At 38.6% G+C, this 22,233-nt stretch overlaps 1 protein-coding gene across 1 annotated transcript in view; it reads left to right on the top strand.

The window, feature by feature from the left end:
• LOC128022615 (adenomatous polyposis coli protein 2-like) overlaps nucleotides 1-21,230 on the top strand; it is a 37,423-nt gene extending 16,193 nt beyond the window's left edge. Inside the window, exons 3-15 of the mRNA XM_052610334.1 lie at nucleotides 3,184-3,274; nucleotides 5,228-5,486; nucleotides 6,724-6,832; nucleotides 7,238-7,351; nucleotides 7,717-7,812; nucleotides 9,995-10,084; nucleotides 12,061-12,442; nucleotides 12,784-12,882; nucleotides 13,005-13,144; nucleotides 13,269-13,346; nucleotides 13,497-13,613; nucleotides 13,700-13,914; nucleotides 14,001-21,230. Coding sequence (XP_052466294.1) covers nucleotides 3,184-3,274; nucleotides 5,228-5,486; nucleotides 6,724-6,832; nucleotides 7,238-7,351; nucleotides 7,717-7,812; nucleotides 9,995-10,084; nucleotides 12,061-12,442; nucleotides 12,784-12,882; nucleotides 13,005-13,144; nucleotides 13,269-13,346; nucleotides 13,497-13,613; nucleotides 13,700-13,914; nucleotides 14,001-19,578 — 7,368 coding nt within the window. The 3' untranslated portion in view covers nucleotides 19,579-21,230. The remainder of the gene's footprint in view (nucleotides 1-3,183; nucleotides 3,275-5,227; nucleotides 5,487-6,723; nucleotides 6,833-7,237; nucleotides 7,352-7,716; nucleotides 7,813-9,994; nucleotides 10,085-12,060; nucleotides 12,443-12,783; nucleotides 12,883-13,004; nucleotides 13,145-13,268; nucleotides 13,347-13,496; nucleotides 13,614-13,699; nucleotides 13,915-14,000) is intronic.
• Nucleotides 21,231-22,233: the final 1,003 nt, after the last annotated feature.

Here is a 22,233-nt window from a genome sequence, read left to right as displayed (position 1 = left end):
TTGGTTGAATAAAGCGTGAGGTGTCATGCTTTGGCTAGTGGTACACATCAGCTGCCTGACAATGTTGCAAATCCGATGATGATTGGCTGGGTGGGCGGTGCCATGCTCACGCTGTCTCACTGCACGCTCTGACAATGGCATCAGCGATAATGGCGTTCTCGAACATGAAGTACCGGGAATTAAAGGCAAGAATGTTTCTGTAACATGCACGGCATGCCCAGGAAAAAAGACTTTATCCATGTCTGCCTCAAGCAACTCAAATCTTATGAACCACCTCACATCAACACATGCTAACATGTTACTGTAATGAATATTTAATGCTGTGTTCACACCAGACGCGACTTGCGCAAATAAATCTAGTTTTAAAAGCATTTCATGCGATAATGTAGTTGTTTTAAACTCAAATATGCGGTTTATTTATAAAGACAGCGTCTATTTAAGAATGTGTTTCGCTGATTTTCGGAGGTTGTCTATTCGCGTCTTTGCATTGACTAAACATTAAAATCATTTGCGTCTGGTGTGAACGCACCATAAGAGTTGGATAGTGTTCTGTTCATTGTGCAGTAACGTTAAGCCTAATATACAGTTACAGAGATTTGCACTGATGGCCAGGTTTCCCTTTGTTTCTTTTTACCCAACTTAATTTTGCACTTGAATTTTATTTTCAATATTTATTTTTTATATGTTTTATTTCTGTGCATTTCATATGGCAGGCTGCAATCTATTGAGTTCAAATAAATACCACATTTTCTAAAATACTTAGTTTTTTATTATTCAATCAGTTAATATAAACATCTTATATACAGTATTAAACATGTTATATGACATAATAGCATTATGGAACATAAACAATAACGTCATAGTTACTTTGCTGAGTAACTAATTACTTTTACAATGTGGTAACTGAGTTACTAACTCAGTTACATTTTGGGAGAAGTAATTTGTAACTGTAACTAATTACTTTTTTAAAGTACGATGACCAACACTGGGGGTCTCCAACCCTGCTCCTGGAGCAACACCATCCTACAGATTTCCAGCCACAATTAAACACCTAATCACCTAAACAACTAATCAAGGTGTTCAGGGTTACTTCAACATTACAGACTGGTATACTGAAGTCTGCAGGACAGGAGCTCTTCAGGAGCAGGATTGGTGATTTGGAGGTTTACACTATGAAAGGCTGAAATTGTTGCTTTACAAATAAAACTGGGATAGAAAGAAGTGTTGTAACCAAACACACACACAGAAACAAAATTTTACAATCTAAACGGTTCATTTCATCATTTAATTTTCTAGCCTGAGGTAAAATGATTGGCTATTTTGTGCTGCTATGCATTTAAGAGCTGACACTCAGCCAGATCCAGTGCTATTTTTTAAAAAAAATACATTTATTTTTTATTATCATTGAAATACTGTTATGGTTTTGATTATGTTTTGAATTTGATTTTATATTTTATGTTTTCAGGAAAAAATATAACTTTAAAATGTAGTTTTGTCATATATTATATTATATTATATTATATTATATTATATTATATTATATTATATTATATTATATTATATTATATTACCTAACTTCATTAAATAGACAGCCCTTTTTCTGAACAACAAATAGTCATTGTTGATGTGTAAATGTGGCAAGGCTTAGTTTCAATAAAGTGTCTTTTTGGACTGTGGAGTTTGAAATATTAAGTTTTTATAGACTAAGTTTTTATATGTATTTCAAAAGAGAGATTATAATAGATTATATGACCCCTCTACAACATAAAAAAGCACATCTAAACATCAAGTCACAATTGTGACAAAAATGCTTTCATTTAGAATATTGTCTGTTCAGTGTTTCTGATGGTTTTTTCTAATGCGTATGAAGTATGAAGAGCAGTGTGAAGGGTAGATCTGTGTGGTGAGGACTGAGTCTCCCTTGCACTGGTTTGTCTCAGCCCTGACAATACTTTAAACAAAATGTCTGGAGATTTTAATGATGAATGTCCAGTGTCTCTAAGCCGAATGATGTTTGAGCACAGTTTTAAATCACTGTTGCCCATTACATCTCTCAGATGAGCAGAGAAGGCAACCGTTAGACCATGGAGCTAATTTTATTATTGACCCTGTGTCTTAAATTGTAGAATGTTTGATGTGTTACATGAGCTTGATGCCGGTTCAGCTTTCCACTTCCAGTAAAATGAGTCTTTTTCCTGTTCATATTAAACGATTCTGCGCTTGAAATCACACGTACAAACCACCGAAGATGGCACTGAAATTACTCAGATGAAGAAATACACGTAAAAGGATGTGCCTAGGTTGAATAATACAGATCCATGCCTGTTTTTGTCAGTTTAACTGCTTGGAGACATTAATCCTACTGGGAATAAAACCCCTAAAGAGCTCATTAGGAATCAAGAGCTTTGTTCTGTCAGTTTTAGTTTGACTTAGAGATAGCTACTAATTTCAAATGGTAACAGTTGCAACATTCATATATAATTATTCTACAAAGGTTCATTATATTTACACTACTTAAATTTTTTTGGGTTAGTATTTTCTTTATTATTATTATACATTTCGTGGATATATCCAATTTTCATTAAAATTATTTATTCTGTGGAACACAAAAGAAAATACTTCGAAGAATGCTGGAGCCCAACCAAAATTTGACCCCATTGACTTTCATTGTACAGTGTTGATAAAAAAAATATTTATTGAAACATTATTCAGAATATCATGTTTTGTGTTCCTTCAAAAAAAAAAAAATGCACACAGGTTTAAAACAGCATGAGGGTGAGTAAATTAAGACTTATTATAAAGATTTGGGGGCGAAGTATCCCTTTAATAATCCATAAAAATAAAAAAAATACACAGCTCGTACTCTGAGGATTCATTTATTTGTCGAATGAAAATGCTCTAAGCCTTTCTCTACACAAAAGCATTGATTGAAACTGATTCAGCAACTGTTTGTATGAGATTATAGGTGATGCATGGGTCATATTCAACATCCCATGATTCCACTGTGGCTCACATGCCCAGATGCTGAGTGTAATCCCTGTCAAATCTTTTCCCTCTCACAATCAGTTCTCCCCTCAAACTGAGCTGATGCATGCATTATAAAGATGAGGCCATCTGGCTTCTCTTTTTGCTTTTCACTAAACTGAACTCTACTGACGAAACGGTCTGCTTTTGCTGTAACAGGAGGTTCTGAGGCAGCTGCAGAGTAAACTGGAGCAGGAGGCTGGAACCCTTGCCTCTTCAGGCAGAACTGATGTGCTGGACCAGCTCAAAGGTACTGGAGGAAACCTATCCACTTCTACATAGCTGTTGCTGTTCATTTAACTGTGGCATTTAGCTTTTCATTGTAATATATTTATTTCTTAATCTTTACTTATTTAATGATGTTTTTGATGAATTAACAAGATATTTTACACAAAATGGATATGATTAACTACCATAAAAATAACACAGAATTAAACCGATATTGAGAATACCTTTATAGAATAGTTAATGGAATTCAGTTAAATTTAATTTGAAGTTACATTCTAATTAAAAGGCCTGTTTAAACAAGTGAAACTTACATGGCTTTGTTGAACACAGTGGATTTAATAACTGGATAATGCTTCTTTGGGTTTTTATTTAACCTGCACCAAACGTGTCCTGTAATTGCAGATCAGAACTGCACAGCAGTTACGAGAAATTTTGTAATATTCCTCTTTGCAAAACTGTTTCAGTTCAACACTGAACAATCCAAACTCTATTGAGGACATGCCAAATCAGCAAAGTTTTTTTTTTCTTCTACAAAAGCCATCCTATTGTTGATGAAAACTGCTTTTGTTATTTTTTTAGAGCAACTTTATTTGTCTGGTATTGCATTGCAACTTAGGTCAAGATCAGATAACATTTTGATAAATCAATTCACATAACTTTCCAGACAACTTTGAATATAACAACACTGTAGTGACCTTACTGGGATGGAAACGGGGAACTGGTTCTCATTCAGATTTTAAAAAATACTGAAACTGAAGTTTATATTCAATATCATTTGTATATTCTGTATATCAGGTACAGTACATGTCAATGTTCTTAATGATAATAATCTCTCAACTAATGCTGTAACTATAATAGGAAACCTGTCAGTTGGTACATTACTGTAATACTAAAGGTTAGGTTCAAACTTTTAAATAAAAACTGCTATTTATTTTTTAGATATAATAATCATCAAACTGAACATTTGTGTACGAACATTTAAACTGCACATAAGTCAGTTTTTATATTATCTTTTTAATCATACAATTTGGTTTTGCATTCTACAGTGTACAAAATTTAAACTGTGGCTTTCATAAAAACATTTCAATATTTAACATACATTAAATAAAGGAGACATCACTAATTGAAGGTTAAGTAAAATATAATAATGTGTGCATATGTTATATTATGAATGGCAAAATATAAGGGGTAACTAAAGATAACCAGAGACCCTTGTGCTACAGCATTACGGTAGGCCCCCTACACTAGGGATTATTTATTTATTTATTTATTTTATCTTTCTGACAGTAATTCATGCCGAATTTCAAATGTTTCATGTTGACATGCCAGTTAACATTTATAAAACTGTTCTGTTTAAAATATCAATAAGTATGTATGCAAATTCACTCTTCTGCCAGAAGGTGGCGCTTGTGGAGCAGCAGAATTAGAGCATTTACATCAAGTAAACATTGTTAATACTAGCGTTAAACAGAGGTAATATGAAAAGAAAATGCCATGAAAACATTCCTGGCCAAAATGAGTTTACAGATATGATTTAAAAAACATAAATTACACAAAATATTAATTATTCATCATTATTAGATCGAAATATGGGCTATTCGGTGGTTGCTAACTGCGTCTTTATTTTAAAACATGCCGTGCTTGCATGTAATTAATTAAATCATAGCATAAGAAATGTACACAGAATAGCTCTCATGCTAGGCTTCTTTACTAGCGCATTTCCCATTCTGCTCACAGTATATCAGTGGAACATACAAACTATGTGTGGAAAACCTAAACTGAACTATAAACTACATGAACTACAAGCATGCATCATCAGAAAACAGCATAGACTTAACGATCGATCTTTGGATTAAGAATTGTTATTGGTTAATCAAAATGAAAAACGATTAAAATCAATGAATCAACCGATGGTCAACAAAAGAAATTAAAGAGTCTACAAAAGACCAAAAAATGAATTTCCTTGTTTTTCTAGAGCTACATATGGACTTGACCAGCTACTACGAGCTCAAGTACCAGCCTCACAACCTGCGTGTGTTCCCGGAGACGATGGCTAGCCAGGTAGGTGATGGCGAAGAGAGACTGAGCATCGGCAGAGCTAGGAGTCCCGTCTGTCCACCGTCCCGCCAGTCCTCGTCTGGAGAGGGCACAGCCGTGCACCCCGGGAACCCTCATCAGGTGACTGGAGAGGGCCGTGTCACTGCCCAGCACTTAGAGGATCTCTGTAAAGAGAGGTGAGATCATCACATCAAAAACTCTAATCATATGACTCGTTATTTGACCAAAATGTTATTTCCCTTAGAGGTTTGTCCTCTTTAATAACCAGTAGTCTTTAGTTTAGGTAACATCCATGAACCATAATTACTTTCTATTGCTAGTCAAAAGTAGGTCGTTTTACAGGATGCTAACATTATCTTCTATGATGTGCAACACAAACACTCTTTAAGTACAGAGAAAATTATGATTTTTGAAAATCATGTGACACTGAATTTTAAAATAGAAAACTGTTGTTTTAAATTGTAATTTCACAGGATTATTGTTTTTACTGTATTTTTGATTTTACTGTATTTTTTTTATTGATTTGAATAAAAGCCTACATTTTTACACAAGTGACTTCTTTCAAAAACATTAATCTATTAATAAATAATACATTTATGATAAATACATATATTAATAAATAATAAATCAATACAGATCACAAACTTTTGAATAGTTGTGTATGTGTGTGCATTAAAGGTGCTGTAGGGAACTTTTGTAAAAATATATTTTTTACATATTTATTAAACCTGTCATTATGTCCTGACAGTAGAATATGAGACAGATAATCTGTGAAAACATCAAGCTCCTCTGGCTCCTCCCAGTGGTCCTATTGCCATTTGCAGGAATACCATCGCTCCCTGTAAGAAACAACCAATCAGAGCTGTGGTCCGTAACTTTGTTTGTGTTCAAAATGTAGAAAAATGAACATAATAAGCGAGTACACCATGAATCCATTCTCCAAACCGTGTTTTTAGCTTGTCCTGAATCACTAGGGTGCACCTATAATAAGTGTTTATATTCTGACTATTTTAGATTGCTTCGGGGGTACCGCGGCGGAGTAACCCAGTACCTTTGTGATTCTTCATAGACATAAACAGAGAGAAGTAGTTCCGCTACGATGTTCTTCCGCAAGACGCAAGCAGTTCTGTTTATTAACCGCTAGAGCGTCAAAAGTTCCCTACCGCAGCTTTAACGAGTATTCTACATACTAAGGAATAAATATGCAGAATATATATATATATGTGTGTGTGTGTGTGTGTGTGTGTGTGTGTGTGTGTGTGTGTGTGTGTGTGTGTGTGTGTGTGTGTGTGATAAAAATGTATGTGGTCTGTGGCCAATTCTATTTAAATTGACACTCATGAAAGTGATCTGCCCAACACCAATTGAGCACAGTAATGTCAGGTTTCAGGAGTGTGTGTTTGTGTGTTTTAGGTCCATGTTGATGAGTGAAATAGAGAAGGAGGAGAGAGAGCGGCGTTGGTATTACTCACAGCTGCAAGGATTGTCTCAGAGACTGGCTGAACTGCCGCGGATTGATACGGTAAGCAGCCTTTCCACTGCAATCACTCACTGACAGGACTGTGTGCGTCTGTAGCCAAAAATAAGGTCACCTGGTTTTACTGCTAATGGCCAGATTGTCCTAAACCTAGATTTTTTTTTTTTTACTAGGTAATGCCCTTGTCTAGTTTGATTCTTAAACAGACATTTCAGCCAAACATGACAGTTCTGTCATTATTTACTTATAGAATATTGTTCCAAACCTATGATTTATCTTTTTTATTGAATCCATACAATAAGCATGTTGTTTAAATATGTTTTAAGGAATGGTTTGTTCAGTCTACAAGTCTTGTTCATGTCTCTAGAGGTTTGATCTTGTTTTGAATGGTAAAAACAATGGTACCCATGCAGTACAAATGATATCTGGGCGTTTTTCTGTGCTTCACAGTTCTCCATACAAGTGGATTTTATTCGTCAACAGCTCGAGTTTGAAGCCCAGCAACTGCGTTCTGTGATGGAGGAACGTTTCGGCACCAGTGACGAGATGGTTCAGAGAACACAAGTAAAAGCAGATTATAGATTTAATGCCACGTTTTCATCAACAAAGATCCAGTTGTAAATCCAGCTTAAATGTCACATGTCCGTCACAAACACGTCATGCTTTTATCAACACTTGACCTGAACCACAATCCTACCGTTCAAACCTCCAGCACAGCTTACATTGTGTTTTGGATGCTGGTGTTCCCAACCAGACTTCTGAACGACCCTTACCCTTAATCAGCCAGGGTTTGATGAACTGCATTGCTAAACTGAGCTTTTTAGCAGAGATCATAGAGCTGTATGATAAAACGGTGTATGATAATGTTCTCTGAAAGTACAGAATGCATTCAAATGTTCACTATATATTAAGTACTGTGCATGTTTCAGATCCGTGTTGCTCGATTGGAGCAGCTGGAGAAAGAGCTTCAGGAGGCCCAGAGCTCACGTGGTCCTCAAGAGAAGAGCGCTCTACCAGAGACTCAGGTGACACATTCACCCCTGTCCTCTATTTGAGCCTGAATCATACAATTCAACTGTGATGCTCGCAATGATAACAAATAATAAAAATTCTTAAAAAGTTTAAATAAGGGCAACAGTTTTATTTTAAAACATTATTAATATGAAAAAACCTACTAAATCAAAGTTGAGTATATGAAATATAACCGACATATAACCGACAGCCATAAAACAGTGTCCAAGGCAGGGTTGCCAGGTTTTCACAACAACACCCGGCCAAATGTTACTAAACTAGCCAGAAACTAGCCCAATCGCATTTCGAGGAGGGTCCCTTGATAAAAAAATTTATTAAAAATGTGATAAAAAATTGCAAAAATTGATAAAATACGCAATTTATTTGGTGGGGTTCCCCTTGTAAATTTAAGCATTTTAGGGGCTAATTATCACGTTTTTTTGGGTTGCTTCAACACCGAAAATGAAAACCAACCCGCAACAACAGCGTTAAAGTACCCCAATTCTGCAGGAAAACCGAAGACTTGGCAACACTATCTGACTAGATGTTTAAAAATTAATTCTGAGAAAGCTATATATATATCTATATCATATTGATAATTTTAAGAATATATTGATTATGTTTTAACACTAACACTAACACCACAGAGGACATTGTTGACTGAACCTGCCTGCTGGAAGGTAATGGATGGAGGTTGTAAATAGGAATTACTGTATATATTATATAACAGAGCTAAATGTAAAGTTGCTTTTGCATTGCTAGCAATTGTCTTTGCACTGCACAGCTTCACATGCACCCAGTCTCACCAGGCACTCTCTCACAGCACAGGCTGGCACTCAGTGTTGCTAAGCAGAAAACAGGACATGCCATCTGCAAGCTGCCTCCTATTGGCTGCTCAGTAACTGGGAAGCTGTCTTTTTGAAGCAGTCTAAATGATTCCCATCACAGCACAGATACCTCTCTATTCGGCACTGCATCAGACTGACAGTGAGCTCTTCAAACCTAATGTTAAATAAGGCTGAGAAATCTGAAATGGAAAAGTCAGAATATGATGAAACCTGCAGTACAAGGTCGGCATTTAATTTATATGCAGCAAGTAAATTTTTAGATGTTGTGAATTATTTGGGACCCTCACTGGACTCCTCAACTCATTTTGCATTATTACTATTTTATATTAATAGTAAAGTCATCCAAACTATGAAATTAAGTGGAAGTAACCAAAACAGTTAACAACAAATAAATATATAACAGTACTGATGGACTTCACATGTATGTTTGTCATTCAGTAGCTGCTTTTCCTTCATTGTCCAGTCCAACATTATATAATAATAATGATAAATTCAGCTTCACAATTAATGTGTGTGTATACAAGGCTTATATTAAGCATTTAGGTCAAATAAATTGGATAGTAGCCTACTTACTGAGCTCTTAAAATCATCAAAATTATATTCTGAAGACTATAGAATATCTTTCAAGCCAAGTCTATGTCCTTTCTTGTAATCTAGTAGATCGCATTTATAGCTGGTGCCAAATGTTGCCTTAGTGATGGGTTTGGGCATGAAAGAATGAATCAAGTGTTTTGGCTGTGGTGCTGATTCAGTCTACATATGCACGTTCAGTCACACATGGGGGAAGTCGTGGCCTAATGGTTAGAGATTTTGACTTGTACTCCAAAAGTTAGCATCTCAAGCCGGCAGGAATTGTAAATGGGGGGAGAATATGCACAGTGCTCTTGAGCAAGGCGCCGAACCCCCCCCAACTGCTCCCTGGGCACCGCAGCATAAATGGCTGCCCACTGCTCCGGGTGTGTGTTCACGATGTGTGTGTGCACTTTGTATGGGTTAAATGCAGCACGGATTCAGAGTATGGGTCACCATACTTGGCTGTATGTCATGTCACTTTCACTTTAACTGGTGTTATGGCGATGTTATTAAGTTTCTCTTAGGCTCTGTAGCAGAATAGCCACAGTTTACAGAACACCTCAGGTTTGACAGCCACTGAGTGCCTTAATTTTTTCTTTATTTTGAAGTATATATACACTCAGTATGTGTGGATCAGTCTTAATACAGCACAGATTTACAGTATTTTGGTGTTTTAATAAATATTAATGTGTTAAGTCAGCCATACAATCAGATTTCCAAGTACCTTTTGTAGCAAAAAGGAACAAATAATAAACCTTACCCTCTGTGTCCACAGAGCACCGAGTGCCTCTCCAAAGCATCTGTGCCTGACATGGAATCCACAAATGCTGGTACTTCGGAGGCCCCTGGAGAAGCAGGGAGCAAAGTAAGACCATTGTCATACAGATCATGTTAGAATTTAATTATATACTAAGAGGCAATGTTCGTCTTTATGTAAACACAGCAGCCTATCTATTTGTACTTCATACTATATTTTAAAAAATACATAAAAATAAATTTGAACAATTATGGTTGCCTGCACTGTGTGTTAGTCCTGTGATGGACTGACCATCTGTCTAGGATATTTCCTATTCTTGGCCAGAGATGCTGAGATAGGCTCCAGCATCTCTTCAACCCTACATAAAACAAGCAGATGGGAGAACGAATTGATGGCTTCTTCTAAAATCAATATCATATTAAGAAATAAATTATAAATAAAAAAGCTAGCTGTAAATAATATACGAAATATCCTAAATTAACCTAAATATCTATACAATTGTTCAGTCCCTGTTGTTAAAGGGTTAGTTCACCCAAAAATCTAAATTATGTATTTAATAACTTACCCTCATGTCGTTCCAAACCAGTAAGATCTCCGTTTATCTTCAGAACACAGTTTAAGATATTTTAGATTTAGTCCCTCCATTGAAGCTGTGTGTACGGTATACTGTCCATGTCCAGAAAGGTAAGAAAAACATCTTCAAAGTAGTCCATGTGACATCAGAGGGTCAGTTAGAATTTCTTGAAGCATCGAAAATACATTTTGGTCCAAAAATAGCAAAAACTATGACTTTATTCAGCATTGTCTTCTCTTCCGTGTCTGTTGTGAGAGAGAGTTCAAAACAAAGCAGTTTGTGATATCCGGTTTGCGAACGAATCATTCGATGTAACCAGATCTTTTTGAACCAGTTCACCAAATCGAACTGAATCGTTTGAAATGGTTTGCGTCTCCAATACGCATTAATCCACGAATGACTTAAGCTGTTAACATTTTTAATGTGGCTGACACTCTCTCTGAGTTCAAACAAACCAATATCCCGGAGTAATTCATGCACTCAAACATTACACTGACTGAACTGCTGTGAAGAGAGAACTGAAGATGAACACCGAGCCGAGCCAGATAATGACTCGTTCATGAGTCAAGAACTGGTTGCATCGGTTTTCGGATCACCAGTAGTTCTTTCGGACCGTTCGATTCAATAAACCGGTTGAAGAAAACTGTTCACCGGTTCTTTTGCGCTCGACGTAATGACGTCATTGGCGATGATTGCCCTTGATTCAAGCCTTCGGTTTACCCGCGCTCATAACATTAGCACAGAATCAGTTCAGAATCAATTACCAAAAGAATCAGTTCAGTTCAGACGATGTGTGTGTGAGTAAATGAATTACTCCGGGATATTGGTTTGTTTGAACTCAGAGGGAGTGTCAGCCACATTAAAAAAGTTAACAGCTTAATTAATGCGTATTGGAGACGTGAACCGTTTAAAACGATTCAGTTAGATTTGGTGAACTGGTTCAAGAAAATCCGGTTACATCGAATGATTCGTTCACGAACCGGATATGACAAACTGCTTTGTTTTTAACTCTCTCTCACAACAGACACGGAAGAGAAGACAATGCTGAATGAAGTCGTAGTTTTTGCTATTTTTGGACCAAAATGTATTTTCGATGCTTCAACAAATTCTAACTGACCCTCTGATGTCACATGGACTACTTTGATTATGTTTTTCTTACCTTTCTGGACATGGACAGTAGACCGTTCACACAGTTTCAATGGAGGGACTGAGAGCTCTCGGACTAAATCTAAAATATCTTAAACTGTGTTCCAAAGATAAACGGAGGTCTCACGGGTTTGGAACGACGTGAGGGTGAGTTATTAATTACATAATTTAGATTTTTGGGTGAACTAACCCTTTAAATGTTCTATGTTTTAACACAACATTGGTTGTTCAGTCATTGGCATTGAACTTCTGACCTCATATGCAATATTCATACAGTTTTAAATTGAACATACATTAATCAAAAACAATAGTGCAATAATGAACACTGTATGTCAGCTATAGTTATATTGTGTTATGGTTGCAGGTGGAAATGGTGTTTTGGCTGCTGTCCATGCTGGCCTCTAGAGATCGAGAGGAGATGTCCCGCACCCTTCTGGCAATGTCAAGCTCACAGGAAAGCTGCATTGCCATGCGCAAGTCTGGTTGCGTCCCACTGCTTGTGCAAATACTACATGAGGGTGGCACTGGGGAGGCAGCTGGGACAGGAGGTTATAGTCGAGAAGCCCGTTCCAGAGCCAGTGCTGCCCTGCACAACATTGTGTACTCACAGCCAGATGAGGGCCAAGCACGACGCGAGATGAGAGTCCTTCATGTGCTAGAGCAGATCCGCTTACACTGCGAGAATGGCTGGGACTGGATTGAGAATCATTTAAGTATCCCCTCATCTGGTGGTGCCAAAACCACAGGTGAGCCCTGCTTAGGTTATAGTCAGTGTGTTATATACCGTCAGACTTGCCATTCATTTGTTATGAATAATCATATTTTTTGTTTGTGTACATGTCAAATTCCAAACAGAAAGACAAAGATTATGCATATAAGTTACAAATAGTGTAAGCCATTTACTTATAAGTACTTACTTTAAGTATCAGATAAACTAGATTGTTTCTATATGGTGATTTCGATTTTTGTTTTTTTATTCATTAATTAAAATATATTTTGCTGATTTTCTAAAAATAATTTGTCATACATACTGTTCCCATAACATTAAATGATTCATATAAGTATACATTTACTTTGATATTCACAGAAATCCCTGAGCCAGTGGATCCCCAAATGTGCCAGGCCTTGTGTGCAATAATGAAGTTATCTTTTGAGGAAGAGTACCGCAGGGCGATGAATGATCTAGGTACATGAATATAGTGTCTCTTAGAAGACCAAAGAGCAATAGAGTGTATGCTGTGGTTGTAAATAAGCACATTTCCCATGAATTAAAAACACAGTGAAGATGCTAATTTATGTAACTTTTAGGGGGCCTGCAAGCGATTGCGGAGCTAATGCAGCTGGATCAAGAAATGTATGGCATGCAAAATGAGCCAATCAATATGGCCCTCCGGCGTTACGCAGGAATGGCACTCACTAATCTTACATATGGAGATGTTGTGAATAAGGTACATTTTCTAATTATTGCATACAAGTGTGGAATCGCATAAAAATGAAAAACAAGTCATTCTCATTTCTTTATAATAATTAAATCAGTGACGTTGACAGAATGCTCTTAATCAACTTTACCAGGCTACTCTTTGCTCAAAGAGAAACTGTCTTCAAGCTATTGTTGCACAGCTTGCATCTGATAGCGAGGAATTACAGCAGGTACATAAACTACTTTTCCATAGTGCAAACCATCACTCCTTTATTAACTTATAGTACAACAAATATTATGCAACAGCTAATTTAATTGGTATTTGTATTGGTATTAATTATTTGGCCCACAACAGCACTGTGATTTGTCATTGCTTTTAGGTAGTGTCAAGTATACTGAGAAACTTGTCATGGCGTGCTGATATCAACAGCAAGAGGGCTTTGAGAGATGTCGGCAGTGTGTCAGCACTTATGACTTGTGCACTACAGGCTACAAAGGTACAGTCAAACATTTCTATGATATCCATTTCTTACATTCAATAAATCTGAATATGAGTGATTTACCCGTCTGGTCTTCTTCACAGGAGTCCACTTTAAAGAGTGTGCTCAGTGCATTGTGGAACCTGTCAGCACACAGCACTGAGAATAAGGTGTCAATTTGCTCTGTTGATGGTTCTCTTGGCTTTTTGGTTAGCACTTTGACTTATCGATGCCAAACCAACTCACTGGCCATTATTGAGAGTGGTGGGGGTATCCTTCGCAATGTGTCCAGCCTTATTGCTACCCGAGACGATTACAGGTATCATGTTTATTCATATCCACAAATTAAGCAGAGGTTAACGTGTCAATGACATCACTTAAATTCTTCCTGTTTTCCTAATTCAGGCAAATCCTCAGGGATCATAACTGCCTTCAGACTCTGCTGCAGCACTTGCGATCTCACAGTCTGACCATTGTGAGTAATGCATGTGGAACCCTCTGGAACCTGTCTGCACGAAGTCCAAAGGACCAGGAATTGCTGTGGGATCTTGGAGCTGTAAGCATGTTGCGCAATCTCATCCACTCGAAGCACAAAATGATAGCCATGGGAAGTGCTGCAGCTCTGCGAAACCTCCTCACAAATCGTCCACTTAAATATAAAGATACTGCTGTTGTATCCCCAGGATCCTGCATGCCATCCCTCTACATGAGGAAGCAGAAAGCATTAGAGGCTGAGTTAGATGCGAAGCATCTGGCAGAGACATTTGATTCAATTGAGAAACAACGTTTCAAACATCAAAGTATAAACAAACCGCTGAGGCACATTGAGAGCCTAGCAAAAGACTACGCCTCAGATTCTGGTTGTTTTGATGATGATGAGGGGCCTAATGTATCAACTAGCTTGGACACTGGAACCTTCTCCATGCTCTCCATGTTCTTGAACAATCCTAACTTCCTTAATACTCAGCCCCGTAAGCGAGAGGGGGAGCCTGAGCAAGACATTGAAAGCTTTCAAACTGAAAATAAAAGGTCACAACCCTCTGATGATGAAGTGACTGTAGCAGCTGAGAAACTAGCCAAGAAGATCACCAGCACAGTGGCTAAAATTGACAAACTGGTAGAAGACATTACCATGCATACGTCCTCAGAGGACAGCTTCAGTCTCAGCTCAGAAGATCATTTTGTAGATTGGAATTATGGGCCAGATGAGCTTCACGAGGGACGAGCCATTTCCTGTTCCCCTTGTCATCTTTCTGACAACAGCTCTTTTTTACCTAAAGAGTGTCTCAGCAGAGCACATGCCTTCTTGCGTCTTAAAACAGCCAACTCGAGTTTATCCAATGACAGCCTTAACAGTGGCGGCACCAGCAATGGCTATTGTGGCAGTCAGAACCAGATTGATACCTCGACAAAACCAACAGGACAACGACGTCCAAATAAACTTGACCTTAAGGTGGCTAATGAGGAACCAGTGAACAGTGGTGTGCATATTTCAATCATGTGTCAAAATGAGATCCCTGAAAGAGATTTTGAGACAAGCAAAGATGCTATTTTGCCTGATTCAGGTTCCACTGATACAGAGAAGAGCCAAGAACCTTTTATATCAACACCTGCAACTGTATCAACCAAGGTGTCTTCAGATGCCAGTATACCAACTGTGAAGTTGTCTCCCTCCTATCAGCATGTTCCTCTGATCCAGAGTGTTGCCAAGTTTGGCATTGCAAAAACTGCAATCAATGTTCAGGCAGCTCAAGCAATGCGCAGGCAAGCTTGGGTTCCAACAGTGATGACTGGAGATAGTATTAGCAAGTTTTCCCCAATATGCTCTGCAAGAAGCCCCACAATAGGACAGCTGGAGACCCCTCAGAAGTATTCTGTTGAAAATACTCCAATATGTTTCTCTCGCTGCAGTTCTCTGTCTTCTCTGTCTTCTGGGGATGGAGCTCTTGATGGACAGAGTCAGACTGAAAATGACCTAGAGAGTGACTCCTCATTAGAAATCATAGAGGTGGAAGATGTGAATGTTGAGAGAAAAGATGAAGAGGATGAGACACTTGATGACTTGAGTGACAGTCAACTATTATTAACTGATCAAAAAATCAGCAGCTCTGATCCAACGGAGATCCCTAGTACAATAAAAAATGAGAAGAAGTTCATTAGAGGAGTGTCTCCAGTAATTCTTGAGGACAGGACACCATCCAGCTCTTCAGAAAACTACATTCATGAAACACCTCTTGTAATGAGCCGCTGTAGTTCAGTAAGTTCACTTGGCAGCTTTGAATCTCCTTCAATTGCCAGCTCTATTCAGAGTGATCCATGTAGTGAAATGATAAGTGGTACTATTAGCCCCAGTGACTTACCAGACAGCCCAGGACAAACAATGCCTCCAAGTCGCAGCAAAACTCCATGCTGTGCAGAATCCAGTGGACCAGAGACACAAAATCTTGGTGGTGTAGGAAGCCAGTGGGAAAACAGTTTGCGCAAATTTATGGAAATCGCCGACTTTAAAGAAAGGTTTAACCTACCTCCAGATTTGGACACAATGATCTATTTCACTGTGGAAAAACCAATTGAGAATTTCTCATGTGCCTCTAGTCTGAGTGCCCTCCCTCTCCATGAACACTATGTCCAGAAAGATGTGGAGCTCAAACTTACTCCTTTGCTTAACCAGCAAGACAATGATCCAGAGGATTCTGAAAAAGAAGAGGACATGGATGACCAAGACCAATATAGTGAAGGCAACTCAGATGATGACATAGAAATTTTGAAAGAGTGCATTAATTCTGCCATGCCTTCCAGGTTTAAGAAGGTAAGGCCAACTATGATGCCTAACCTCTCAAACCAAGTTCTCAACATGCAGACTCGAAAATCTGTGCAATTACCAGTGTATATGCTGCTCCAGAATAAAAACAACCAAATGTGTACTGGACAAAAGCTTGGAATGTCTTCAAAAGAAATCTATCATGATGATTCCTCTTACACTGACTCTGCTGAAGGTACGCCCATCAATTTCTCAAGCACCACTTCCTTGAGCGATGAAACTCTACAGTATCCACTCAGAACTAAAGGAATAAAAGATTGGCAAAGGAACAAAGAGACACAAGAGCTGGTTGATATAGAGGCAAAAAGAATTGAAGACCTACGCATGTTCTCCCGCTTCCACAAACCAACTAAAACATGTCAGTCCCACATAGTCTCAAACCAATTAAACAAAACAATGAGAAATATGGTACCCACTCAGAGATTACTTATACAGAGTAAAGAGATGACAGCAAAAATGACCCAGCAAAGGATTCAACAAAGCCAGTCTCCAGTTCGACAAATCCAAAATCAAGGACAGAATCTGTCAAAAAGCATGCCACAGTTAGATATTCCTATAAGCAAACAAAACCCAGAGGTGTACCAAAATCACAAAACCTGCTCCATGAGTTATGCACAGGAAAACACTTTAGGCTTTCAGTCTAGGCATCACCCAACAACTACAGAAGTGGCCATCTGCCATAAAATGGACATACAGGATGGACTGATGAATAGGACGCGACAGAAACAACATTATGAATCAAGCAAGACTAATGTGATCCGTAATGCTAATATACAAGATCAAGTCAACAGTTACAAGTACCACCAAAAGGGTTTTCACAGAATCAAGCAAAATCAAATTTTAGAGGAAGCACCTCCATGTTACTCTTTGAGTTCCTCCCTTAGCTCTTTGAGTGATGCAGAATTTGAGGAACATCATGAAAAACCTCAGCATACGTGGATACGGAATAAACATAATTTAACATCCAACCCCATATGCCCTCCAAAGTCAAAGCAAGAACACAACCAGTTTGAAGAGAACAGCTCGCCAAGCTCAGTCAGCATGGATTCAGAAGATGATCTTTTGATAAAATGCATAACATCTGCAATGCCTCAACACAAGAAAAAGCAGGCTGCCAGAAAAAAGAAGGCTGAGAATAAGCACAAACACAAAGCTACTCTTCAGAAAGCAACAGTGTGGAGCCCTGAAAATGATCTAGATTCAGATGAAATGGCATCAGACAAAGACTCTGATCTCAACAGTGTTGAATGGAGAGCAATACAAGAAGGGGCTAATACTATAATTACCAAATTACAAGCTTCAAAGTCCCAGGAACCTTCATCAGAGTCTGAATCAGTTCTGTCATTTATGTCTGATTCGAGCTTTACTCCTAAAGAGAAGAAGGTATACAAAGATGACAAAAAGGCTAATAAACCACTTGATTTTGCCCCTCGCAAACCTGTTCCAAACTTTCCTGTGGTCTTCAGGGGTAGAACAGTGATATACACGCCCAAGAAAGAGACAACTCTCTCTCAAAGACCACCACCTAAAAAAGTGATACAGAAATCAGATGCCCCTAAAAATCCAAATCTAGCTCAGCACAGGTCAAGAAGCCTTCACAGACTGGGCCACCCCATGGATTCCACTCTGTTGTCATTGCCCAAAAGAAGCTCAACACCACCTGCCAGGATACCAAAGAGCTCATCTTCAGGATCATCTCAAAGTTCAACACCTTCCAGGCATCCTCAGAAAAAAGTAACCTCCCCAACCCAAACCATTAAACAAGGTCCAGAGAAGGTAGCCTCAGCACCATGCAGTCCACCGGACAAAAGAGGAAGAACTTCAAACATTAATCAGAACTCAAACTCTCCTGTAGACAGGAAAACACAGAAATCCCCTGTCAGAATACCATTCATGCAGAATCCATCAAGGCAAACAAGAAACATTTCACCTTTAGTAACCAACCAGCCCACTAACATCAGCAGACAAAATACGCAGATGTCTGGGAAAAGAATCCTACCAGCAAATCGAATGGATTTGGTTCGCATGACATCCAGTCATTCAAGTAGTGGTGAATCAGATAGTAATGGTTTTCTCAGACAACTGACATTCATCAAAGAGTCCTCAAAAGTCTTAAGATGTGATGCCGCTTCACGTTCTGTCCCAACATCACAGCAAGCCTCACCCCGAAAAGCAGTTCCAGGGGCCCCAGCAGTTTTCTTGTGTTCTTCTCGTTGTCAGGAGCTCAAGGAAGCAGTTCAAGGTCCAAAAAGAATGCCTGTTACTGAAGGGCAAAGACAAGTGCAGGAACACGGGATACTCAGACAAGGCATGGCCCCATCAAGAGCCACCTCTATCGATAGGGACGTCACTGTAAAACGTCCAGCTAGACGAACAAGCTCAGAAAGTCCCTGCAGAGCCTCCCAGAGAAATACACCCGGTCCAAGGCCAAGAGAAAAGAGGGAGGATACCGTCAAAAGATATTCCTCCTCACCAAGCATTAATGTCTTGAGTCGTGGCACCAGTCGCTCCTCTCTTCGTTCTTCATCCTCTGACTCAAGCGGACGAGCTAAAAGTGAAAGGGACACAAATCAGAAGCAACAGAGAGCTGGGTCACGTAACTCTGACAGAGTGACCTGGAGAAGGATTCGTGATGAGGACATTCCCCAGATATTAAAGAGCACCCTTCCACCCACTGCACTGCCTCTCTTGCCTTCACCTGAGGGCATCAAACAGATGCCACCACCACTACCAGGGAAATGGCCTACTATTACCCTAGCATCACGGAAAACAAGTGATGCAACTGTTCAAACTGAGGACTACTCAGCCAACAAAACTAATTCCAGCACCTCTCCCACAATTGAAAAAGTTCTTAGCATTACAGATGAGGCCACAAAGATGGCCCTGCCCAGGAAAGTAAGCATGGGCTTTGGGAATACTCTCCAAGATGGGGATTCGGATGGATCTCTAAAAACCTACAGCACAGCATCAACCTCCACCTTTCAATCAGTGGAAAGTACCCCCAGTGGTGGTGTTGGCCATTTCAGACAGAGCTCACCAAGTAAAGCTGTCAGGGTTACTCCTTTCAACTACATCCCCAGCCCCATGGTCTGCTGCTCTCCACAGACACATGGACAAGCGCAAACAATGTCAGAGAAGACAGGGGAAAACCATGAAGCATGAAATCTTTATTCTGTCCAAGGTTCAAATCTTGACAAAGTACTATGCTCCGGATGCGGTAAAAGTTCAGATGGTAATGGATATGATTTTCTTTTCCTCGGATATTTACTGAGTCTTATGCTTTGCCATCACTTGCATCTGAAGTTTTACCTATTTGAAAAAACAAAACAAAAACAAATAAAAAACAATCTGGATGTGAACAATTACCCATGTACTATAGAATCTCACTGGATTCACAACATTAACCTAACCTACCGCAAGTGAGGGTGTACCCATTTTTTTTATATTTTTGTACATTGATAATAATCACTGCTTGTGCTAGTTGGACTATTAATCTCACATGACAAAGACTGTCTCAAAGTGTTATCCACTGGTACAAATTTAGAACAGTGAAAAATACTTTAAAAGACCATGTGCTACCTGCAACCCAGAAAAGACTGTTGTACTCTCACATGAGAATCATATCATGTATGCACATGCCATTATGCCACACAGACAGCCTATTGCCTTCACTTATTATTACTGCAGGAAAATATAGCTACAATAGGTAAAATCTAAACAAAATGCCTATGTAATCATCGCGTATATTTCGTGGTAATGTTGTAAATACTGATATACAACTTTAGTCTAATGCTTCCCAGAAGGCAAAATGTAATCCTGCCATTGCTACAACTAGCATGCTAAATACTCACTTATCCACTGTTAACACGTGATGTTGACTTTGCTGTTTCTTTTCTTTTTTTTTACTGAAAGTGACACACTGTAAGTACAACCATGAATCTCTGACCACACATTTCCATTTTTGAATATAAGATTGTTGTAACTGTTGTGTTCAGCAAATGTATGTACTACAGTTAAGTGGCTGTACATACTTCTGTTTACTGAATGCTTTCACAATGTCATTTTGTGTAGAGTCATGTTATGCTTTAAGTATTCAAAAGCAAGCTAATGAGTAGCAACTCTGTGGATTTAGATAAATACTTGCCATTTACAATAAGTTGGGCTGCTGTAGAATGTTTAAAATGGCTTCCATTCAACCAAAGCCTATTGCCAAAACTGCAGCTATACAAGCAAATATTGTAGACATATGATCAGTATAGTTTTGATTATGGCCAATTAGCCAGCACAAAAAGTGTTTGTCTTATTTGGTGCGGTGCAGTATTCACATGGGCTTAGTTTTAATTGTTATACAGCAGCTTTACTCAATTTCTCTCCTTTAACCACAAAACATGCATTCTCTCTTATAAGTAAAGTCATTGGTCCCAAATAAACCCTGATTCTGAGAATGATGAAAAGAACTACAGTTTATTTCAGATGTGCTGTGGGCGACACTCACACCTGAAATATACTGTAGATCTTTACACCATGGTGTTCCCTTATTAAAGAGTTAATTTTGAACTTTCTCAGAAAATATTAAAATTGACCGGTAACAGAGCTCGGTGTGATGTGTAATGACACCTAACAGTGGTGGTCAGGATTAAGCAATATGATGCAATGATAAATTCAAATTGACATAAGAGAAAAATGTTATGCATATTTGAGAGGTTTTGTCAAAGCATAAATTGGGTTCAGAAAGTTGTTTGAAAGAATGTGGTGTACAGTTTAATGGATGTGGCCATGGGTTAGGGGGTCCTCAAATAAACATTCTCATAAAACCTGTGTCCTTACATTATTGATCTGAGTGGAAGTAATTTATTCAATGGTAGATGCCTTCAATCTATCTTCAGGGTTGCCAGGTCTGCGTAACAACACTAGGGCAATGGCCAAACAAAAAAAACCAAGTTAGCCCAATGACCCTATCCTAAATATCAAAACTCAAAACTTCCAGTACTTAGTGTCTTTCATTCCAACATAAGAAAACATCTCTGGAATCTGCATCTGAAATAGCATGTATTTGCACAGTTTATGTATCTCCGAGGGGATATGGATGCATTAAACTGCAGATACAGATGTATAAATAGGCCTCATGTTTTGCTTTTAACAAAACGTTGAAAACTGATATTTGAAATAATGTAAAACGTAAAAAAAAAAATGGTCGAAATGTTAAATAAAACCGCCAGTACTTGACAGCAAGTGAATGTTAATGAATGAGTCAATGAGATTCAACAGATCCATTCAAACAGCTGATTCATTCAGAAACAAAGCAATTGACTTGTTAACGAATCATTTATGGAACCGAATTGTTCATTCATTAAGTAAATACCGTGGAATTGTAATTTTGAGTTGTAAGGGACTAATAAATCAATGAGCATGCACTTTGTGTAGTTGGTGAAATTTGGTGGCACATTACAACACTTAATATGTTAGTGTTGTTACCATACGGGACAGCTGTTGCCTAATGGTTAAAGAGTTGGACTTGTATTGGCGGTTCATGTCTCAGTGCCGGCAGGAGTTGTAGTTGGGGGGGAGTGAATGAACAGCACTCTCTCTCCCTCAATACCAAGTGTCCTTGAGCAAGGCACTGAACCCCCAGTTGCTCCCTGGGTGCTGGATATATAGCTGCCCACTGCTCCGGGTGTGTGTTCACTGCTGTGTGTGTGCACTTGGATGGGTTGAATGCAGAGCACCAATTCTGAATATGGGTTACCATACTTGGCAAATGTCACAACTTTCACTTTTTCATATTATTGCAGACGATGCTGTATTGGGCACCCCTGA

This window comes from Carassius gibelio, chromosome A11 (assembly GCF_023724105.1).
Source record: "Carassius gibelio isolate Cgi1373 ecotype wild population from Czech Republic chromosome A11, carGib1.2-hapl.c, whole genome shotgun sequence".
Lineage (NCBI taxonomy): Eukaryota > Metazoa > Chordata > Actinopteri > Cypriniformes > Cyprinidae > Carassius > Carassius gibelio.
The sequence above is the reverse complement of the archived record's forward strand: the minus strand, read 5'-3'. Positions and strand labels throughout refer to the sequence as shown.